The following is a 24,393-nucleotide window of genomic DNA, read 5'->3' as shown; positions in this document are numbered from 1 at the left end:
ATCTAATCATTCATTAAATGCAGTAGATTGCAGTGAAGTCAGATATCGGTGTTAGCCGGCTAGTTATAACTTGTGAAAACCAACAATTCAAAACATAGTGAATATTTACGTGGAGTAGCAAATGATTGAGAAAATAATAAACCATGAGTGACTTTACTGTGGAATTCAGTAATTATGTGTGATTTCTTTCGGTCTCCCTGCGTCCATCTTCTCAGCAGGTGTTGTAGCTCCGCCTACCCCTTAGTTTCAAGTGTGGTCAGGGATGGGTTTATGATAAATGACAAATGATATCCGTAGGTGTCATGTAAAATAGCAACACTTTCCACAAATGTTTTTAAGTGAATAATGATGTGTTTCCATGCAATGATGGATACATCTTATTGGCCAGTAAATACCCACTTCACTTCACCACTTAAATTGCCGTGTCTCCTGGAAGTGCGTACGCCAGCTACAAAGGTGGTGTACCGGTGCGCACATTCTCACGTCAGGTTGGGTTTTTATAGATTACATACTTGGCATGGAAAACAGCATACGCAACTTTCCGGACGCTTTTTTTTTTTTTTTGCATACGCAAGCTTTATAGATGATATTATAGATTATAGATGATGATAATAATGATGGACCCTATTCAACCACGAAAGAGAATTAATTAATTCATTGTCGAAAAACGCGATAGGGTGAGGGAGCAATGTTTGAAGCACGAGCGACTATAGTTGCATGAGGATTCAAGTTGTGACAGGACTTTCTTATCCCATTTAGATGGCACGCCATCCATACCAGCTGATTTATTTGCTTTGAGTTTCTTAACGGACTCCTGTGTTTCTCATTTGGAAATAGGTGATGTCAGAATATCATTTTGTTTTGTTCCTACTGCAGGGAGGTGCAGTGTTTCTAAAAAAAGAACTCATCTGTTCAATACTTGCAACTGGAGTTTGGATGTAGAGGTCTTTTTTCAAAGTTGTGAGAGATATATTTAATCTGTTTTAGGTTATAGGTCACTTTATTTGAAGCTGGGGCTCTCAGCTTACAGATGTCCTCTCTGCTACCGCAGAGACCCAAACGTGTAGTGAGGGTGTGCTGGGAACGTTTGGCAGAGTCTCCTGTTCGTCAAGTCTTCAGCTCTCACCTCCGGCAGAGCTTCACCTGCATCCCGGGGGGGGACGAGGATATTGAGTCCGAATGGACTCTATTCCGTGTCTCCATTGCTGGAGGAGAACTGCTAGCTGAGCCGGAAGCCAAAGCTCTCAATTTACCATTCGATCTATGTTCCCACCCTCACCTATGGTCATGAGCTTTGGGTCGTGACCGAAAGAACGAGATCGCGGATACAAGCGGCTGAAATGAGTTTTCTTCGTAGGGTAGCGGGACTCACCCTAAGAGAGAGGGTGAGGAGCTCAGTCATCCGGGAGGAGCTCAGAGTAGAGCCGCTGCCCCTTCACATCGAGAGGAGCCAGTTGAGGTGGCTCGGGCATCTAGTCCGGATGCCTCTCGGACGCCTCCCTGGTGAGGTGTTTCGGGCATGCCCAGCCGGGAGAAGGCCCCAGGGAACACCTATGACACGCTGGAGGGATTATGTCTCACAGCTGGTCTGGGAACGCCTTGGTGTCCTCCCGGTGGAGCTGGAGGAGGTGGTCGGGGACCGGGAAGTCTGGGCTTCCCTACTAAGCTGCTGCCCCCGCGACCCGGACCCGGATAAGCGGAGGAAAATGGAATGGAATGCTACTTATTTTGTTGGTCTCAGTCCAGTCTCATGATTGTCTTAAAAGTCTTAAACAGTTTATTTTCTACCTCCATATTGTACATTTTATTGATTTTTTTTTCTACATTCCTGGATTTGGGAAGAAGTTTGGGGTCCTGGGTGCTGTTATGCTGTTGTTCAGTTTAGGGCACAATAGTGGAAAAAACTTACAGTGCGATTTTTCTTTACCTTGAGATATATTTTGTGAAAAAAGTACCAGATGCCTTAAACACTTTGTTATGCTGCACTGCTGCCATCTGCTGTGGAGAATTAACCCGACCTTGCCACATTTTGTGAATGTTAAGTATGTTGAATGTGACTGCGAATGTTAATGTCTGTCTTTTAGAAATATTCTTATTGTTGTCTTTCATTGCCTGCTGATATTGTGCTGCGACCTGAGCGCATGTTTCTTCTATCATGTGCAAACGTGAATGGAATGGCAAAAAACAAACCTTTGAACCTTTTGACTTTTGTATCTTAAAATGGAACATTGTTTAGTCAAAATTACATGAAGTAACTGAGCGACAAAAAGTTCAACAACTGAAATTTCAGCAACAGGCCAATCCGCTCTTTGTGCTGTCTAGACATATTGTATACAGACCCTTTCCAAAAAATTAGAATGTCATGGAAAAGTTGTTTAATTTCCATAATTCCATTCAAAAAGTTAAACTTTCATAGATTATAGATTCAGGGCCCACAATTTAAACAATTTCAAGTGTTTATTTGTTTATTTTTACGTAATTTGGGCTTACAGCTCATAAAACCCACGAAAACAGGAATTCAAAAAATTAGAATACTGTGAAGAAATCACCATTTACTTCTCAGTTTTTGCAGGAAAAAAAGAAAGAAATTAGGATCACATCAAATCAATCAAAATATGGTACTTTCAAAACGATATGTCAATCTTCAATACTTGGTTGGGAATCCCCTTGCCTTAATCACTGCCTCGATGCCACGTGGCATTGAAGCAATCAGCCTGTGGCATTGCCTGGGAGTTATGGAAGCCCAGATTTCCTTGATGCTTGCTGTCAGCTCTTCTTTGTTGTTGGGTCTGGTGCCCCTCATGTTCCTCTTGAGAATACCCCATAGATTCTCAATGGGGTTTAGGTCCGGTGAGTTGGCTGGCCAGTCAAGCACTGTGATGGCATGGGCATCAAACCAGGTTTTGGTGCTTCTGGCGGTATGGGCAGGGGCCAGGTTCTGCTGGAAGATGAAATCTGCATCTCCATACAGATCCTCAGTAGAAGGAATCATGAAGTCCTCTAAAACATTCTGGTAGACTGTTGGGGTGACCTTGGATTTAAGAAAGCAGAGTTTACCAACACCTGCACCGGACTTTGCACCCCAAATCATGACGGACTGTGGATATTTCACACTGGACCTCAGGCAGCTTGGGTTCTGTTCCTCACCCGTCTTCCTCCAAACCCTTGGACCTTGATTCCCAAATGAAAGGCACACTTTACTTTCATCGGAAAAGAGGACCTTGGACCACTGGACAACAGTCCAGTCCTTCTTCTCCTTGGCCCAGTGGAGACGCTTCCTACGTTGGCTCAGGTTCAGAAGTGGCTTGACCCGAGGAACCCGACAGTTGTAGCCCATCTCCCGGATGCGTCTGAATGCTTCATTCCACTCTTTCTGGATCTCTGCCAGATTCTTGAATCTTCCCTGTTTGATAATCCGCTGAAGCCCACGGTCATCTCTTTTGCTGGTGCATCCTCTCCTGCCACATTTTGCCCTTCCTCTAGACTTTCATTGATATGCTTGGACACAGCACTCTGTGAACAACCAGCCTCCTTAGCTATGAACTTTTGTGGCTTACCCATCCTATGGAGGGTATCAATGATGGTCTTCTGGCCAGTTGTCATGTCTGCAGTCTTCCCCATATTGAACTCAACTGAGACAATTGAACCAAACTGAAGCAATTTAATGACACCTGGGGAAGCCTGTGCAGGTGATTTGAGTTTAGTAGATGATTAGTGTGTGACACTCAGTTTAAAACATTCATGCCCTGCAAAATTTGGGCTGATTTCTTCACAGTATTCTAATTTTTTGAATTCCTGTTTTTGTGGGTTTAATGAGCTGGAAGCCCAAATTATGTAAAAATAAACAAATAAATACTTGAAATCGTTTAAATTGTGGGCCCTGAATCTATCATCTATGAAAGTTTAACTTTTTGAATGGAATTATGGAAATTAAACAACTTTTCCATGACATTCTAATTTTTTGGAAAGGGTCTGTATGTCTACTGTATGTGTACTCGTGTGCGTGAATATACAGTATATACAGGTGGGTGTGTCCATATAGAGTGGGGGTGGGGGAAATAATCGATTCTTAGATGCATCGTGATGCGGACATTAACTATTTATTATTCTTAAATGTCAATAATCGATGCTGATGGAACAAAAAAGGAGGAAAGCAGAAGTGCCGCCCGGACAGTTTATGGAGGTGCACCTAAGTGTAAGACACTACCAGAATGGCTGAGTGTAAACTCCGACCCAAACCCGCTGGATTTAAAGTGAGCGTCTGGAAGCACTTTGGCTTTCACGTAGTTGAAAGTAAAAATGAGCTGGACAACAGCCAGACAAAATGCAAGTTTTGTCATACAAGCTTAAAATATTTTGGGAGCACGACAAACATGAAAAACCACAGCACGTTTCCACCCGAACTAGGAGGAAAAACAGGCAGCTGAAGTTGCTGCCAACCAGAGAACCATCGAGCAGGTGATAAGTAATTTTCCACCCAAGTCGGAAAAGGCGAAGCGAATCACAAAGTCAATCGCAACTTTTATTGCGAAGGATTTATGGCCTTATTCGGTCATTCAAGAAGCAGGGCTTTTGTGCTTTGTTGCGCACTTTGGAACTCAGATACAACATCCCATTGCAACGTTATTTCACTGACTTGTGAATAAGGGCAGGCTAGTTTTTTTTGAGTATTCATAATTTACTGACGTCTGAAAGGATTATTATCATCTGAGAGCCGCTGGTACAGAAATCTATATTTTGTATGAAAGCTGTTTTTGACTTACACATACTATATATACATAGTGTATATACCCTATACAGCAGTGTGAAAATACTAATCATTCGTATTTAGTATAGTAGTTTCAAAGTTCACCGGTGACATTTGATCTATATGTTTTATAGTAATAGATCATGATGACTTGATATACATATGTAACGTACATACATGCTCATATTTATAATCATAGTAAATATATAGAGTATTTTCTATATTTATAGGAGGAGGTAGGTCTTTGGTACTTTGTGGTCATTTTAAAAGTCGCTACATTAGAAAATGTGAGTACCCCTGTGCTATAATGGCTATAATCAGCCGAATAAATTTGCAGCGCTCTAGAAATAACACGTACATAACCCTTAAACACCAACCCACACTCCCCAAAACCCTTCCTAAATTTTTATGGATGAACAATAATAATAAAAAAATACTAAGACATTTTTAGGTCAGCGCTCAGTCGGTGGGTCCATATTTCCTTGTCAGTGTAAAGTCAGGTTGAATGCTGTCCATGCAGAAGCTGTTGAACAAGAAGTTTGACAAGGCGGTGAGAAATACCCTTGGTCTTTGTGAACTGAGCCGGGATGAGAAGATGGAACTAAAGCCTAGGGATGTAACGATATGAACATTTCATACCATGAATATTGTGACCAAAATGGTCACGGTTATCATTGTCATGATATTGTTGAATGTGCTCAAAATGTTTAAAAAGTATTGATACACACACTAAAGTCTATTAACAATGCTTCATAAAAAAACAAACACAAATAAACAACACACACAATACACTTTCCTTGCACCCAAGAACTACGTTATTGTCAGTGACACCTCACCACACCACACCGGCTAGCAACTAGCTTGACCACATACTCGCTCACAATGCCTCAGGCCACTACTGCTGTTTTTGTTTTTTCAGTTTGGAAAAGTTTACACTCGGTGTAGGGTTCCTTTCTATCCTTTATGTTGCTATGTCAAATCAATTTGACAGTTCTGTAATGTTTAAAATGAGTAAAATACTGTAAGTATTGCATGTTATCATGAATGTACCTGTTACTACATGCTCACAGCACGGTCAGAAAACCATAAATGTTTTTGGATGTGTTTTAATAGCGAGGTTTGTAGGTGGAATAGGTGTGTCCCATTACGTACATGAATTAGCTGCCTCTTTACATATGTTTTTTATAATTTTCAAACACACAGAAAACAAAGACATGTGTTCATGTCTAACATAAGGATTGTGGATGATAAAATCCCCCCCAAAAAGCACACTTTTCATTTGAAGACCATAGCTAAAAAAAAACTTAAATCCCCCCTGAAAGAGAAAGAAAATGTTGAAAAAAGGAGTGAGTAATGAGTAGCTGTGCCATTCATGTTAATGAGGTGAAAAATGGGTTTGGGCATGCTTGATGCCAGTGTTTCCAGGAGGCTAGTGGGAATGTTGCTCCAGGTGGTGGAGATGGCTTCACGGAGGGCATCCACTGTCTGGAACTGATGGCCATTTGCATAAACTTCCCTTGCCCTCCATCCCCAAATGTTCTCCATTGGATTTAGGTCAGGGGAACACGAAGGATGGTCCAAAAGAGCGAGGTTATTTATCTGGAAGAAGTCCTTTGTGGGGCAGGCATTTTGCACTGCAGCACTGTCCTGTTGAAAAACATGACATTCAGTCCACATTTTTGCCAACAGTTTACCTTTTAAAGGCTGATGAACAATATATTTCACTTTAATTCTTGCTGCTTACTCCAAAAGTTTTTGTCTCACTCCCATTTATTCTTTTTGCATTTTGATTTGAGTTTGACTACTTTGAGCCTCCTTAAAATGCAACAGTGCAAAATGTGCATTCTTGCCATACGGCAACTGGTCTTAAAATTTTGATCAATGGTGTGTATGGTGTTGGAAGTGAGTACTGCCATTGATGTGTTAAGGTAGGAATATAGAAAAAAAAAGTGTCAGACTGTGTACATTTGTGGGGATGCTACACTTACTGTACCACTGTCATTGGTGTGGCTTAATAAATAAATAAATAAATACCACCGTTAATGAACGGCAGAGTTTGGTTTGGTTTGGTTTGGTTTAATTTGATTTGAACATGCATGAAGGTTCCAAAGGATTAAATCTCATGAATCATTTCACAGTTCCACATGTCCAAAAGGAGTATTGACTACCTGCTACTAATTTGTTATTGATAAATTTGTCCAACCTGATATTAAATGCTTCTCGATAATTTTTACTTTGTAAATTGATGTTTATGTCCATTTTTAAAAATTGGAACCACTTTAGCTATTTTCATTTTGTTAGGAAATGTTTCAGTCTGAATGATAAGTTACTGATAAACGGTTAACGGTTCTACAACCCTTTTCATTGTTTCCATTTCGATTCCATTACAATCAGTTGATGTTTTTGCCTTAAAATCTTTGACAATGTCAGTGATTTCCTTTTTAGTTACGTCATTGGGAAACATGGAATAGAGATTCCTATCTATGGTTTCATTCCATTCGTCCATTGTCCAAACTTTTGGAATTTCTTTTGGTCCAATTTTTACTAAATAATTGTTAAACATTTTAACTACCTCATTCATATCATCCTTATTAGTGTTTCCAACCATAAAATTGGAGTTCCTTATTATGGTTTTCTATTTAAGATACCTAAAGTTGCTCTGTTATTGTTGTTCTTATCTAGTAAATGACTGTAATATTCCTATACTATAATATTAATCAGTGACTCCCAACGCGAGCAAATTGCAGAGGAAACATGGAAACATTTAATTTCCAAGATGTTAAGTAAATGTTTTCAGCCATTTCATATTAAGCCAGACAATGAAAAGTAGCGTGCACATTACAACTACACTGCTCAAAAAAATTAGAGGAACACTTCGAAAACATATCAGATCTAAACTGGGGGAAAAATGCGTACAAGCACGTGGGGGCCAAACTACTGAGAATCATTTTGAGTTGCTACAATGACATTTTAGCTAAATGGACCAGTGTGCTGCATCATTTTTTCACTTTCATTTTTGGGGTGTCTTTGATTTCCCCCTCTATAGGGTGATCATTTTCATTTCTATCAAATGATGTGGCATCATTTTGTTACTAATACATCACCCACTTATTATCAGGAAACATATTCAACATCATTTTTCCCCCAGTTTAGATCTGATGTGTTTTTGAAGTGTTCCTCTAATTTTTTTGAGCAGTATATTTTCCCCAGGGAGACAATAACCTGTGGCATAACTGCATTACTTTGTACATTTTGGAGAATTATCAACACATATGAGTGAGGGGGTACTCATGGTATGACAAAAAGGCTTTGGGGGTACCCAAAACAAAAAAGGTTGGGAAAACACTGGTGTGCAGTATTTTATAAATTGTTGTGTAACCCAACTGTTGTGTGTCTTTGCAGCTTGTCTTCTTCGCTACAACGTACTGTCACTGGTTTACTTTATTTACCTCCTGTTGCTGCCGTGGTTTCTGTGTCCCAACAAACACACCATCAGAGGTAAGATTGTCAATTTCACCTTAACTCATTCAATCCCAGCCATTTTTCAAAAGACAACCACTTCAGTACCTGCCATTTTAGATGATTTTGACTGACCTTTCAAAGCACACAGAATATCGTGTTCTATGGCTCACCACATCCTGGTTGAAATGTTGTAGCTCGTTCTGTCACGGTTTTTCAAAAATCTGTTGATGAATTGTGAAGTTTTTTTGGTTGAATATGGCATATTATTTTAAAAAGGTATGCGCATTTAAGTACATTTTACGTGGGTTTTTTTGCTTCAATGAAGCATTTTCAAGCATAAAAATGGCTAAGTGAACTAAAATACAAATATAAGGCATTAAGAAAATGCATTCCAAATTGTAATATGCAGTACACTACACCGGTCACTAGGTGTCACTCGGTGAAACATAACAGGCTTTTTCACAGGGCTGTCAAAAACAGTAGTTAACTCATTTATTTAATTAATTACGGATTAATTGTGGACCCAAACTCATATCCCAATATATTTATGCCGAATATCGATATATGATATATATCCCGATATTTTTTCCACAAAGTGACTCTGAAGTGGTGTGTAGTTGCTTCATTAAAATAAACAAATCTTGTAGAAAAATAGCTGCTAAAAAAAAATAGTCCATTCTCTTTGTGAAATAAATAGTACAAACAGTAAAGTATGATCATCAATCTTCTTTATAACAAACCTCCCTCAGCTAATACCAAAAGCACAGAAGAACAACATATAAAATACAGTGCCCCGTTTAACTGTCAGCAGCAACTCAATATTACTTTACTTTGAACAGTATTGTTATTTATACATTTTTTTAGAATGCAGAACCTCGTAGGAGAGACAATAAAATGAATAAAAACACCTTACTTACGTTTAGACCGACAAATAAACTTGATTCTTAGCAATGTGGAATGCCACATATAGAATGAGTCTAATAAATGACTCATATTTGTAATGTAGTTCATTTAGCTACATTTAGGCAACAAAAATGTAACATCTGCTTCAATATGCATACTTTTTCTACTAACAGGTGCCGTATTCAACCATGAAACAGCGTGATTTATTAAATCAGATATTTTTGAAAAAACGTGATAGAGTGAAGCCCCTGAAAAATCTCCATTCATGAAGCTGTCTGAATGACCTCTGTATGGGTCTGTCTTTCTGGGTAACAGGAGAGCCCACTACACCACACTGGTGGATCAACATTACCATAGTCCATCCATCCATCCATCTTCTACCGCTTATCCGAGATCGAGTCGCAGGGGCAACAGCCTAAGCAGGGAGGCCCAGTTTTTCCTCTCCCTGGCCGCTTAGTCCAGCTCCTCCCGGCGGATCGTGAGGCGTTCCCAGGCCAGTTGGGAAACATAGTCTCTCCAACGTGTCCTGGGTCTTCCCCGAGGCCTTCTACCGGTCGGACTTGCCCTGAACACCTCCCCAGGGAGGCGTCCGGGAGGCATCCTGACCAGATGCCCAAGCCACCTCATGTGGCTCCTCTCAATGCGGAGGAGCAGTGGTTCTACTCCGAGTCTCTCCCGGATGACAGTGCTTCTCACCCTATCTCTAAGGGAGAGCCCAGCCACCCTACGGAGAAAACTCATTTCGGCCGCTTGTACCTGCGATCTTGTCCTTTTGGTCATTACCCAAAGCTCATGACCATAGGTGAGGGTAGGAACGTAGATCGACCAGTAAATTGAGAGCTTTGCCTTTTGGCTTAGCTCTCGCTTCACCACAACAGACCGATGTAGAGTCTGCATCACTGCAGACGCCGCACCAATTCGCTTATCGATCTCGCGATCCATCCTTCCCTCACTCGTGAATAAGACTCCAAGGTACCTAAACTCCTCCACTTGGGGCAGAAGTCCAATAACAAAGCACCGCTTAGGTTCAAATCAGGGGGGCCGTTCCCCCCAATCACGCCTCTCCAGGTCTCACTGTCGCTGCCAACGTGAGCATTGAAGTCCCCCAGCAGAACAAGGGAATTGCCTGAGGCAGCACTCTCCAGTACTTCCTCTCGAGGCTCCAAAAAAGGTGGGTATTCTCAACTGCTGTTTGGCGCATAAGCACAAACAACAGTCAGGACCCGTCCCCCCACTCGAAGGCGGAGGGAAACTACCCTCTCGTTCACCGGGTTAAACACCAACATGCCGGCCACAAGCCGGGGCGCAGCAAGAATTGCCACCCCTGCCCGTCGCCTCTCACTGCTGGCAACGCCAGAGTGGAACAAGGTTCAACCCCTCTCAAGAGGACTGGTTCCAGAGCCCTTGCTGTGCGTTGAGGTGAGTCCGACTAGATCTAGCCGGAACTTCTCAACCTCATGCACCAGCTCAGGCTTTTTCCCTACCAGAGAGGTGACAATCCATGTCCCTAGAGCTAGTTTCTGTAGCTGAGGATTGGACTGCCAAGGTCCCCGCCTTCGGCTGTCACCCAACTCACTCTGCACCCGACCTCTTTGGCCCCTCCCATGAGTGGTGAGCTCATTGGAGGGGGGGACCCAAGTCGGCCCGACCACCAGACGAGGGCGAAAGTTGTCAGCCCAACATTCAGACTAAACAGTAAAAAGGCTTCGAACGCCATTAAGAGGAGGCCCCGCTTACATGCGTGAAGGTGAAATGCAGACGTAAAACTAACAAACGCAAACAAAACTCTGAGAAATGAAAACAAAACTTCATGAGAACAATATTGTGATTTCTAAACAAAAGCAGCATTTTTATAATTTCGGTTTAAAAATTACATTTTTTTAATACATACAAATTACAATTATTTTTTTTCTAAATACATTATTTGTTTGATTGGATTGGACACATATTTCTGTCTAAAATTTACCGTGGCCATATGCATCATACTGTATATACTGTAACTCTGCTTCAAAACACATCGTTCTCTGCCAGCGCATAACACAGCAGCAGCTAACACAGGCTGGGCTCAGTCCTGGGCTGGTCAGAGTCCCAATCAGAGGGCACATATTGACAACCATTCACACGCACATTCACACCTGTGGACAATTTTGTCTCCAATTAAACTAGCATACGAGGCAGATGTGCATACCACCGAGGGCAATATCAGCAGCATATTTTCACCTAATGTTGTTGATGTCTATGTCTGCATTTGACATCATCGTCTTCCATTTCATGTCGACGCACTCTTTTTCTGTTGCCTTTTTGTGTATTTCAGGTCATACAGGACATTTCATCAGAGCAGTATTCTGTACCAGTCTACTGTTTATACTGGGCCATATCTGCTTCCAGACAGTGTTATACACCTACCCTCCTCTAAACATTGCCATTGGTGATAACTGTTCACAAGTGGACATCATAACCAGGCATATAGGATTGTCCAGGTACGTCAGCATATTTTGCCCCTTCTATGATGTTCACATGGATACATTGCATTAATAGTAAGAAAATGGAGTATAATGGAACCCACTGAAAGGAAAAGTGCACTTTTTTTGGAATTCTGCCCTTCATCCATATGAGCACACATGTCTTTCCCTTTTCTGTGCTTACAGTATTTTGCCGTATTTTGATCATTTTAATAATTGTTTATTTTACCGGAACTTCCTTCCCGGGCGCATTGATTTTCACATCTGTCGCTACTTCCACAGCGGCATAGAAAGCAACTGCTAATCATGGCAGACTTTGTGAGAGCCAAATGAGGATCCAGAACCTTATCTTTTTTAGCCTGAATATATGAATGATAAGCTACAGGTTTTAGAAACTGAGCGGGCAAGGAGAGAGAGTGAACCGGGACGGGCGGGTGAGAGAGTCAGGACCAGCATGACTTGGTGGTGTAAATGTGGAGCTTGCCAAAACATGCCGATAGAAATGTTTGAGTGTTTCTGCTGCACTGAGAGGCATACAATGTTACCCTGGACGTAAAGGTTCACCACTGTTCCATGTTTTTACCATTTGTGGATAATGGCTCACTGTGGTTCGCTGGAGTCCCAAAGCTTAAGAAATGGCTTTATAACTTTTTCCATACTGATAGATCTCAATTAATCTAAGTTAGGACCATGTAGGATTTTTTTTCTCCCTTTTTATAATGACAAGGTTCATTTTAAAAACTGCATTTTGTGTTCAGTTATGTAGTCATTGACTAATATTTAAATCATCCTTAATTTTTATCCGCATTTTATAAACATTACTGGCCCTCACAGTGTCTGTCAAGAACAGTTCTGGCTGCTCAAGTCCTCAATGAAAGCCCACAATGCGCTGCCCACCCAAAAAAAAGGAAGAATCAACATAAGAATACAGTCAAACCTGTCTTAGCGGCCACCTTTATAGAATGGCCACCTGCCTATAGCAGCCACTGAAAAATCCCCCGCAGCAAATTTAGATGTTATAGACCCTGTGTATAGCAGTCACCTGTCCTGACTCCATATAGCGGCCAAATTACCAACTCAAGTAGAAGCTTCATGCATGAAAAAGTTTTGTTTTTCAATCAATGAAGCCGTCGTGTGTAGACTTAAATTACTGAGTCCTAGCTCAGTCACAATCATTCACAAGATCCACACAAACTGTCAGTTGTTCCACATAAAAAAGCCGTCTTCTTTTGAGCTTGCTATTTCCTGGTCAAACATGTAACTTTAAGAGCATTTGCACCAAAACATTACCGCAAATTAGGCTGGGAACAGGACGTGCTCCCAGCGACTCTACAATAAAAAAAAAAACATACGCTAGCATGCATGCGGCAGCGGGAGCAAAACTGAGTTCGGTTGTACTTAATTGAAGTATTTTAGAATGTACTCAAGTTATTTTTCATCAATCCTCATCCACAAATCCATCAAAGTCCTCATCTTCTGTATTCGACACAAACAAAGCCGTCTTCTTTTCCGTTCGCTACTAGTCTGTTAACTTGTCAGTGTTATTCAGCTCCGAAGCAAAGAAGGAAACTTCTCCTGTTGCTTCTGCCAACTTTATTTCTTGAACGCGGCCACCAGGCAGCAGCTCAGAACACACACACATCTCTCAGCATCGTCTCTCCTTCCTGCTTGCCCACAAGGCAAAGGTTAAACAAGCCCCACTACATAGCTGTCCAGCCAATGCCTGTAAGAAATGACACCGTTTATTTCCTGGTGTGCACTGGTCAATACTGTAATGCCGCTTGTTGTGGGGAAGGAGAGACTCACGTCGCGATGCACTTTAATGGCTTTATTAACAGCGGAGAACACTGCAGGACTTTACATCCACGCCAACATAAACACACTTCCCAACTCTCTCCAAACTCACAGCTAGCACTGAGCCTAGCTCTCCTGCTCGGGACGCCCACCGTCACTTCCCGTCACTTCCTGATGAACTAAAGCTGTAATGACACTCTGCCGTATAAAAAGTAAAATATTAAAAACAAGCTTGAGACATTACTAGCACAGCTTTGTTCTGTGGGTGGTGGATATATTCTATCAGTTATTATTAAGCCTCTAGCTTCCTTTTAGTAAGTAAAAAACTTGGCTATGATTGCACTACATTGTCAAGTAGATCTACAAAGTACACTTGGAAGAACAAGAGGTGAATAAATGTATTGCAACTGATGTGAAACTGATGAGGGGTAGGATTAAATAAGCTTTGCTTCTTCCTACTCCTTTTTGGACAAGCAAAATTGTGAATTGTACTATGTGATGTGCTACTGTTTGACTCATGCATGTTCAGAATCAAAACCATGAACCATGATAATAACAAGCCTAGTAGTGCTGTACAACTTTTATCCGCAGTCCGCAGTGCCCTCTACTGGTCAACATTATTATTATTATATTTTTCCCCCCTTTTTTTCTTTTTTTTTCCTCTACTGGTCAACATTCAAACTGGACGCCAACCTGTCTATAGAGGCCACCTGTCTATAGCGGCCACTTTTGCAGACTCCCTCTAGTGGCCGCTATAGACAGGTTTGACTGTATACACAAATTAAGGACAACAATGTCAACAAGCTGCCATAGGTTCATAGATCTATGATTATGGGTCCATTCTCCTCGTGTTTCCAAGTCACACATGTGCAAGCGATGTCCATAAGCCAGTCCTGGTGGCGTCCAGATAAGCAGGTTCCGCTGTACATGGAATCCAAAGGGCAGGACATTTGAGCATTGTTGCAAAATTATAAATGAAATAAAGTACGTTAGGATTTAATAACTACATTAAAGATATTGAATTCCATAAATTTTGAGCTCAAATTACTGAATGAACAACAGTATGTGGATGTTGGATACTAAGAATCATTCATCATGCCTCATGTCAGTGCAATATTTAAAATAATATAATATTATGCATATTTAAACACATATTTATTTTTGTTCTGAAGGAAGCATTTTCAAGTCTAAAATGGCTAAATGAAGTAAAATCCATATGAAGCATTCAGAAGACACAGAGACATGTTATGATATGTCGTATTCTATACTGGTCACTAGGTGTCAGTAATGTTACATTGATGGACAGAGTGCACTGTACAGAAACTGGAAGTCTGAGTCTATATAACGTCTTATTTGTGTCTTATATTCTCTTATTACACTAGCAGTCAATAGTTTTAGATCACCCCAATGTCTCTGTAGGGAAAACAAGTTTTTTTCAAGTGTTAATTAATGGTTGACTTTCTCTCACCATTTTTGCAGCAACACACACTTTCTGCAGTACAATACTGTTCAACTGATGCTCACGTGGGTACGCTACAACGTTGTGTTCCAAACACTGCTTTTATGTAGACAGAGGAGGCTTTTTTTATCATTCTGAAATAGTCATTATTTTTCAGTTTTGGGTAACCTTACCTTTTTTTAAGCTCTGGCAGTTCGCCATTGTGTATCTTCAAGCTATTTGTTGGACTCTAACGACTCAAATTGTAGTATACAAATGGAGAAATTGGAGTGTTCCTAAACTTTTGACGGGTGTATGTATACAGGTATATGAATATATGTAAAGTATATGAATGAATGAATGTGTTTTTTCTGTAGGCTTCCATTGGAGGATCCTTGGAATATCTTGCGCCTTTTGTGTCCAGACCTGGTGGTGTGTGGGGTTGCCTTGTTAACCATAATCCTATGCAGAAGACTTGTCACAAACAGAGTAATGCTGGCTGCACCCAACATTACAACAGTAAGTTCATATAGTGTGATTTTATCACTGTGCGTCTGAGCTTGTTCCTACAAAATGATCACACATGCCGACTGTAATGTGATCACTCCTTGGGTTATCTTTTTAACAGCAATTTCTGTGAGGGTGTCATCTATATTCCGCAGATCAAGAACTCTAGAAGTGCTCAGGGTTTCCCATACATACATTCACACATTAAAATTGCTTTGTCACAGAATAGATTTGGTGCCTCCTGTTCGCCCTCGCTCAAGAAAGTATAATGACGGTGGTGTTTGGACACGGGTTCTTTTTATTTTAATAGCTGTGAAATGAGTCTAGGAGTCTCGAGGACATTTCATAATTTGATTCAAACCAGAGTAAATACAAGCAGTTGCAATGCCAGCTCTGGAGAGAGTGATTAGCTGCCAACAAAGGTTTAGTGAATTGCCATCGATCTCTGAAGAGGAACTGTGCTTCTCTTTCTTTTGACTTTTGTTGGCCATGCGTCATGTTGTAAGTAAGTGCTGAGGTACATCTGAAAACTTATTTACAAGACAGGGAAAATATTGAATTCCTAACAGTGGCGATATGCTTAGTACCTCTGCTTCAAAACACCTCATGCGCTCCTGCTTTACCAGCGAATAAGACGGCAGCAGAATAAGCAGGAGAGATTTGTGTTGCCAATTTATCGACTTTGTGGCTATATTTTATACAGTGTATAGGGGTACACATTAGGCTAGGAACCAGTCCAGGGTGTACCCCGCCTCTCACCCGAAGTCAGCTGGGTTAGACTGGGCTCCAGCTACTGCGACCCCAATTAGGATAAGCGGCACAGAAAATGGATAGATGGATGGATGGATGGGTGCACATTAAAAGTGAAACACAGGAAGGGTTTCTTACGTCATGCTTTTATTTGGCAATTAAATACAAGCGATCACCGAGCCTGAGCAGAGATCCACCTTCGGGTGTTCAGAAGTACCACTGTGCAAGGTAGGTCTGAAAGCTGCATTTACTCGTCTAGCATGCGGCCCAACCCCTGATCAGCGATAGGAATAAGAAAACAGAGTTTAGAGACACTCATCCATCGCCTGGCAACACTTCGCCTCACCTCACAACGCTGGTGAGGCAAGACGCAAACCAGGAGTCTCCAAAGTGTGCCAAGCCTCAGAATCAGAAACTTTGTCATTGTTCAAAGTACAACAAAAATTACATGCAAAACCTCTCAGTGCAATATAGAACACGAAATATAAATGATAAAAACGAGTAATAAAAAGAGACTATAAAAACTGTCAAACTTTCCTGACTTGTATTCTAAAAAAATAGCTGCCATTGTATGAATGTATAAATAAATACATACATACAGAAATGAATATTGCCCAGTTATATTAATATTGCACCATGGTTGTATTACAAGATTTTACATATGAAATATTGCACAGGTGGTTTATGTGACAAGGATCAGTTATGGATTTATTATTGCTATGGCCCTGTGGTGTGTGCTATTTCGCAGTCAGGTTGTTTTTGTCTTCAGCATACTGTACCGCCTCCCCGAGGGGAGCATTTGGAACAAGTGGAGTGCAGGGTGAGAAGCGTCCTTCAGGATGCTGAAGGCTTTCCTTTGGCAGTGGGTGTACAGCTCCTCCAGGTTGATTTTTTGGGCTGTGTTGATGACCCTTTGTAGAGCTCTCTTTCCTGAGCAGTGTCCCTGACAAACCACACTAGGATGCAGTATGTCAGTACACTCTCAATGGAGCACCTGTAGAATGACACCAGCAGCTGTTGCTGTTCAAAACCCTCAGGAAGTGGAGTCATTGCTGGGTCTTCTTGATCAGCATGGTGGTATTAGTTGTCCAGGTGAGGTCTCCATTCAGGTGCAATCCCAGAGATGTGCCCCCCCTTTGTTGCCATATGACAGGCCGCCAAAACATGCTGCTCTAAACAGGGTGTGAAAGAGTGATAAGTGTGCTGCAGTATTTGATCTTTGAGGCATTTTGACCAAAGCATGTGATTATATCCACATATTTATGATAGTTTCCCTTGTTGGCGTCATTTGCAATTAGCGTACTATTTATGTTCAGCTGCAGCTTTAGTTAGTGGCCAGATCATTGCGTTGTCCCCGACGTTACTTTTCATGAGTCGTTTGGATTACTTTGGCTTTACTTTTGTGAAGTATTTTGACTGACTTTTGACCTTGCTGTATTCTGCTGCATCCCTGCAAACCTGTTCTACTTCTTGTGTTATTTCTGCTCAGTGTACACTGGCCAGTTTCTATTGTTGTGCCAGCCGTGCTTCATATCCTGCCTTCTTGTTTGTTTGACACTTTTGCTCTGTGTGAGGTCCTCCTTTTGGTTTAATAGACTTCTTTTGACTGACATTGCCTTCGCATCCTGTGGAAACAATATATGCCACTGTTTAGCAATACATGACGTAGACAGCCTGGAAACTTGGCATACTATGTCTACATGGCATGTACTTTTTCATGGTATTGTACATTATGTTTTCCAAATACTGTCATGGATAGGTATTTTGATATGTTTTATATCCAACTACTATTATCTAGTAGTGAGGCTCGATATTGGCTTTATTATTAATATCTGAGATACTGATACTGTCCAGCCAGGGCCATTTCTTGCTATAGGCAAACTAGGCGACTGCCTTGGGCCCAAAGCTGCATGTTTAACCTCATCCGAGGAGAATGAAAATGTCCTGCCTTTCTCTGTTTTGGTTTGATTTGGTTTAGTTTATTTGAACATGAAGGTTACAATGGAATACATCTCATGAAAAAGGAGTAGGAAGAAGCAAAGCTTATTTAATCCTACCCCCCATCTATTCTACATCTATTACAACACTTGGTATTCACTTCCTGCGTTCCATGTCATGTTTTATGTGGTAATCAGGATAATAATACATAATAGATGACAGTAAGACCAAAAAAAAACCCCACAAAAAAAGAATATATATTTATACCCCCCCCCCAAAAAATAGATATGTGTATATATATATGCACATGTAACGAACCTGACAGAACATCATTGTGATGATCAAGACTCTTCTGCCTTGTATTTAGCAAACATCAACTGCTTGTATTGTTTTTTGAATGTGCTCATCTCTGTACTTTGTTTGAGTTCTTTACTCAATCCATTCCATAGTTTAATTCCACACACGGAAATGCTGTGGGTTTTCAGCGTAGTTCTTGCGTATAAATGTTTTAAGTTTAACTTTCCTCTAAGATCATATTTGTCCTCTCTGATTGAGAAATACTGTTTGAGGTTTTTTGGTAACGACTTATTAACTTTATGCATTATTCTGGCGGTTTGAAAGTTTACTAAATCTGCAAATTTTAATATGTGTGATTTTAAAAATAAAGGGTTTGTATGTTCTCTATACTTGGCATTATGAATTATCCTCACAGATCTTTTTTGCAGTACAGTGAGTGAGTGAAGATTGCTTTTGTAATTATTTCCCATATCTCCACACAATACGTTAGATATGGTAATACTAAGGAAAAGTACAGGATGTGGAGTGATTTTTGATCAATAACATATTTTGCTTTATTCAATATAGAGATATTTCTCACCACCTTTTCTTTTATATATTTAATATGAGATTTCCAACTCATTTTTTCATCTATTATAACCCCAAGGAATTTATATTCTTCCACTTTTTCAATATCCACTCCATTAATTTGGATTTGGTCGTACGTGTCCTTTCTACTATTACCAAATAGCATTATTATTATTATAATCTGTTCCCGTCAAACCATGACTTTAATATGACCTTTTCATCCTTGACCTTTTTAATGAGTTCTTGTGTGCTTTCGCCACAACAAAAGCCGGTGGTATCATCCGCAAATAAGACCAATTTTACTTCCTTTGTTACTTTACAAATGTCATTTATATACACATTAAACAGTTTTGGTCCCAGTATGGACCCCTGGGGTACTCCACACGTGGTGTATAAACTCCCAGATGTGTATTCTGCTAGCTTTACAAATTGTTTCCTCTTTGCTAGGTAGCTTTTAACCCAATTAAAAACTAATCCTCTAATTCCGTACCTTTCTAATTTTGAAATTAAGATATTGTGATTAATTGTATGGAAAGCTTTTGTCAGATCCATGAATACAGCTGCTGCACATCTTCTGTTGTCTATGGAAGTTGTAATTTCCTCTGTGATTTCCATCAGTGCCATAGAAGTTGAAATGTTGGCTCTGTAACCATATTGACTGCTAGCCAATAATTCATTCTTATTAATAAATTTGTCCAACCTATTATTAAACAACTTCTCCACAATTTTAGAGAATTGAGGTAACAAGGAAACTGGTCGATAATTTGTAAATTGATGTTTGTCTCCTTTTTTAAAAATTGGAACCACCTTGGCTGTTTTCATTTTGCTTGGAAATATTCCAGTCTGAAAAGATAAGTTACTGATATATGTTAACGGGTCTGCGACCTCATTGATGACCCTTTTAACTGTTTCCATTTCAAGTTCATGACAATCAGTTGATGTTTTTGCCTTAAAATGTTTAACAATGTCAATAATCTCCTTCTTGGTTCCAGCAGTGAGAAACATTGAATTCAGATTAGTGTCAATAATATCTTTCCAGTCATCCATTATGTCTTGTTTTGGGATTTCTTCTTCCAGTTTCGGTCCGATATTTACAAAGTAATCGTTGAACATTTCAGCTACCGCATTCATGTCATTCCTGTAAGTGTTTCCAACCATGAAATAGGGAGGATAGTCTGCTTTCTTAACGTTGTTCTTTATAATACTATTTAAGATGCCCCAAGTTGCTCTCATGTTATTTTTGTTCTTATCAAGTACATGACTATAATATTCCCTCTTACACGCTCTCAAGATAGTTGTCAGCTTATTTTTGTAAGTCTTATACTTTTGTTCTGCTTCTGTAGTTTGTTGGATGATGAATGTCCTGTATAAAGTGTTCTTCTTCTTACAGGCGTTTTTTAGTCCTTTTGTCATCCATGGCTGGTTGTTTCTCTTTTGCTTCTTGGGCTTTTCTTGCCAGGGACAGTTCTTATCGTAGAGCTTCATATAAGTACCAAGGAAGCTGTGATGTGCTTCATCCACATCTGTTGCACTGTAGACCCTCTCCCAACTTTTTTCTTCTAGATCTTTCCTGAAGGCCCGGATGCTGTTCTCTGTACGCAGTCTTTGAAAAGTCTTTTTTGCCTCCACCTGTCTTTTCTTATAAAGTTCATTGTAAATAGTGAACACTGGAAGATGATCACTGATGTCACTAATTAGCAGGCCACTGATGGTGTTGTTATCCAAGTCATTGGTGAATATATTATGGATGAGGGTGGCACAGTGGTCTGTTATTCTACTTGGTCTGATGATTTTAGGATATAAACTCAAACTATACATTGTATCTGTGAAGTCGTCTATTTCCTTGCACTTGTGTGGGTTCAAAAGGTCAATATTGAAGTCTCCACATATAAAAATAGTTTTTTGACCTATGTCTGTAAACGTTGTCTTAATCCAATCCTCAAAGATTCCAATCTTTGACTTTGGAGTTCTATACACACAACTTATTAACACATTTTTGCTTTTTTCTTTACAGATTTCAATTGTTGTACATTCTAAAATGTATCTGTAGCGACCTTGTGTTTTTATTAAGTCTCCTATTTGCTTTGTCCTACTGCGTTGCACTTCATTATTTTCTGGATGATATTATAAAGATAAAACATTTTTTTGTCTTTCCACTGCACCATTCAAATGAACATGAATGGTTCAGTGATGATTATCAATCAACCAGTTATCTGATGGCTTCAATTGCTAAGTACAGTGCGTGTACATCAGCTGGGCCTGTTACGCCCAAAAGGACGAGGAGGTGATCGAAGTGAACAATCACTTTATTGAACAAAAATAACACAAGCTTGCCGCAAACGTCAGGAAAGAACGTAGCAGGCAGAATATGAGAAAAATGTAGCAAACTGTCACTCTCACCCTCACGCGCGCACAACCACCCCCAAAGCCCTTCCTGACATGTACACGGCAACAGTAAACACAACTCTTAACATCACACATTGATGTGGTTGTAGCGTATACACACACACACACACACACACACACACGTCCACATCACCATGACGACACACACGTGCAAAAGCACAGGTAAGGAGCTGCAGCGGTGAGACTTGGAGGAATGTAAAAAGACCAGTGTTATTAAGATGAGCGTAATGTCCATTAGGGCTACAACTAACAATTACTTTTATAACCGATTAATCAGTCTTTTATTTTTTTCAATTAATTGAATCTGATTTAAAAAAAATATATATATATATATATATACTATATATATATATATACATATGCACATTTTTAATTTCTGCCTCTTAGCAGCCATTCCCTTTAACAATACATGAATGGACTTTTTTCTTCCCCAAAATCTTAGCAAAGAGGACAGGGAAGAGGACTTTTTCTGACACCGAAATTGAAATAGAGAAGTATAAGCAATCAACTGACAAACACGAGTCACTGGCACAGACTGCTACATGTGCATCACCAGGAAATAAATAAGAAATACCAAACTTTAGGGGCAGGCTTTGCGTTTGGCATCAGCTCGTCTGCTATGGGGGGAGTAGGGGTGCCTTGTTGTTGTGAAGCGCGTAGATACGGTAAGATGATACGGCCTCCGCTGGACAGTCATAGCCATAGGTATTTGGAGTTTCACTATACTACCACTAGGTTTCGTGTGTACGCAGGTAAGAGTTGTGCATAAATGTATTTTCCTACACACAAGTACAAGTGGATATATCTCATACTTTGCGTGGGAATGTTTTTACGCACTCTATACACACATCTCTGCAGTGGACTGCTTGGCAAGATACCAGAAAGAAGCAAAAATATTTGCTCTTTTCGAAAATCAAAGTTGTTGTGTGTGACAATCTTGTTTTGCCTGAAACACAAAGATGATAGGTCTGCTTTCATGGATGACTAAGGAAATTAAAAAATAGTCACATTTGAGAAGCTGAAATTGGGATATTTACAGTACAGTTTTAAACGAAACAGTTGATCACCAATATAGTTGTTGATTAATTGGATAATCCATTAATTGGTGATCAATTGATATAATTGTTGCAGCGCTAATATCCATAATGTCAAAATAGTAACTTAAAAGGACTATCAGGCCATTAAACCAACAATTTCTCCCAACCTGCATTTTTATTGGATCACGAGACACTCAAATCACAGGATGAGACGAGATGAGATTTTAACATAAATTTTAAGAAAAGTACAATATATGAGTGGACAAACAAACTTTGTCACCAAACAGTGCAGGTGTGTTTTGAAAGATATTAACATATTTTGAGACCAAAAAAACACTGATATGATGATGATAATATTACATCTCACTGTTTTTCTCTTATCTACTTGTCTTTTTCTATTTACATCTGGGCTGTCCAGCTGTCCTTTCATTTTTATATTAAAAAAAAAAAAAAAACGTATCAAAAAATACATATATAGAAAGACAAATGGTTGTGTTTTTATTAGTTATTCGTATCAACGCTTTTTCTAGTTACATATGCGTTTTTGCTCTATTCTTACACTTTTGCAGGGTTTTTGCTTATTTTATTTCTGCAATTATCCATGGTCCACAAATGGCCCCTGTGCCACACTTTGGATACACGTGTGTTTTGCCAGGAAGGCTAGTGTGTCCAAGCTCTGCCTTCTTGGCGATGTTGGTCATGGGCTGGTTTGCATTGTGGAGGGTTTTTTACAGCTTTCAGACATGCATTGCATGGCGGTACGGAGGTGGAGCTCACTCCCGCTTGCCTGCTTGGTGGACACTTCACCTTTGTCACCTTTGATGCAGTAAACACTTAAATGGACACCCTCCTTGCCAAATATAGTGACCATGTTGCTAAATTGTCAACACGGATCTCTTCTATGTTATGAGGCATGTTATGAAACGAAAATGAAAATCGCTGAGCCAAATGCAATGAGCGTCATTAGACATGCTCAGTGATAAAGTTTGCAGACGAGTCTGAACATGGACATGGATTGATCTGACAAATCTTTTAGTGAAGTTGATCACATGTAGCGTTACTACAGCTTCTGCTTAGACATCAACAAATAGCAAGCAGCTGTTTAACTCCCATGGAAACAACATCCACACGTCACTCACTGACACTGTGAACACCAAGGTAGGTTGGATTGCAAGGTGTACATAAAGCACTTAAAGTGTGCTTCCAATAATGCCTTGCACACTCCCCTTCCATATTACTGTATTATCATTCATAGTAGCCATGCCATAGTCTGATTGGCTTCTGGCTGCCCTGTTCTCACCATACAGCTTTTCTCCAAACCAGAAATCTCCTCACATTTTAACACGCCTAATTTGTACAACACAATATTAAATTGAATCCTATTGTCCCTTTTTTTTTATCTCAGACAGATGACGAGGCAACAGAAGATGAAGAGGAAAAAGAAGAATCAGAGGATGAGGATGAAGTAGAGTCATTTCCTGGTGACCACACTCAGGGCTTTTCAACTACAACATTAGCCAAGCAGCTAGCTGAGCGTCTGAAGGCTGAAGTCCGTAAAGTGCTGCTGGACCTGGGGAGGATCTTTGCCATTAGCCTGCTTGCCTTGGCTGGTAGGATCTGCAATAGACATCACACTTGTACTAGCAAAAAGGTGCTAAACAAAGACTTGATTTTAATGGCATGCTTTTTCTTTCCAACAGGAATCACATTGCCCTCTGCTTTCTCAGCTATTTACTTCCTGCTTTTCATCGGTGTCAGCACATGGTGGGCGTGTCACCTTCCAATTAGTCATCTTGGTTTCAATGCTCTGTGTGTGATGGTGGGCTTCTTCACGGCTGGCCACATTGTTTGTCTATACTTATACCAGTGTCTCCTGGCCCAGGCTCTTTTCCCCCCAAACAGTCTGTGGGCGAGGTAAGATGACCATTCTATTGTATGAACCACTTCATAATAGGAACATCTTGGGTTGTTACCACTTCGTTCTTGAATTCAAGTGTTTCTCACCTGCTTATCAAAGTTCTGGCACTTGCTATAAAAAGCACATTTAACACTCGGAAATACACAGGGCGCTTGAACGCCTCATCA

The 24,393-nt window shown here is 40.2% G+C and overlaps 1 protein-coding gene across 1 annotated transcript in view; it reads left to right on the top strand.

The window, feature by feature from the left end:
- The window catches only part of piezo1 (piezo-type mechanosensitive ion channel component 1), a 127,613-nt gene that overhangs the window by 5,050 nt on the left and 98,170 nt on the right, over nucleotides 1-24,393 (top strand). The window contains exons 2-6 of the mRNA XM_054796223.1: nucleotides 8,150-8,245; nucleotides 11,427-11,592; nucleotides 15,184-15,325; nucleotides 23,714-23,918; nucleotides 24,009-24,222. Of these exons, the coding sequence (XP_054652198.1) occupies nucleotides 8,150-8,245; nucleotides 11,427-11,592; nucleotides 15,184-15,325; nucleotides 23,714-23,918; nucleotides 24,009-24,222 (823 nt within the window). The remainder of the gene's footprint in view (nucleotides 1-8,149; nucleotides 8,246-11,426; nucleotides 11,593-15,183; nucleotides 15,326-23,713; nucleotides 23,919-24,008; nucleotides 24,223-24,393) is intronic.

Source organism: Dunckerocampus dactyliophorus, chromosome 13 (assembly GCF_027744805.1).
Source record: "Dunckerocampus dactyliophorus isolate RoL2022-P2 chromosome 13, RoL_Ddac_1.1, whole genome shotgun sequence".
Lineage (NCBI taxonomy): Eukaryota > Metazoa > Chordata > Actinopteri > Syngnathiformes > Syngnathidae > Dunckerocampus > Dunckerocampus dactyliophorus.
Note: the sequence above shows the minus strand (reverse complement) of the source record. Positions and strands in the feature narration are given on the sequence as shown.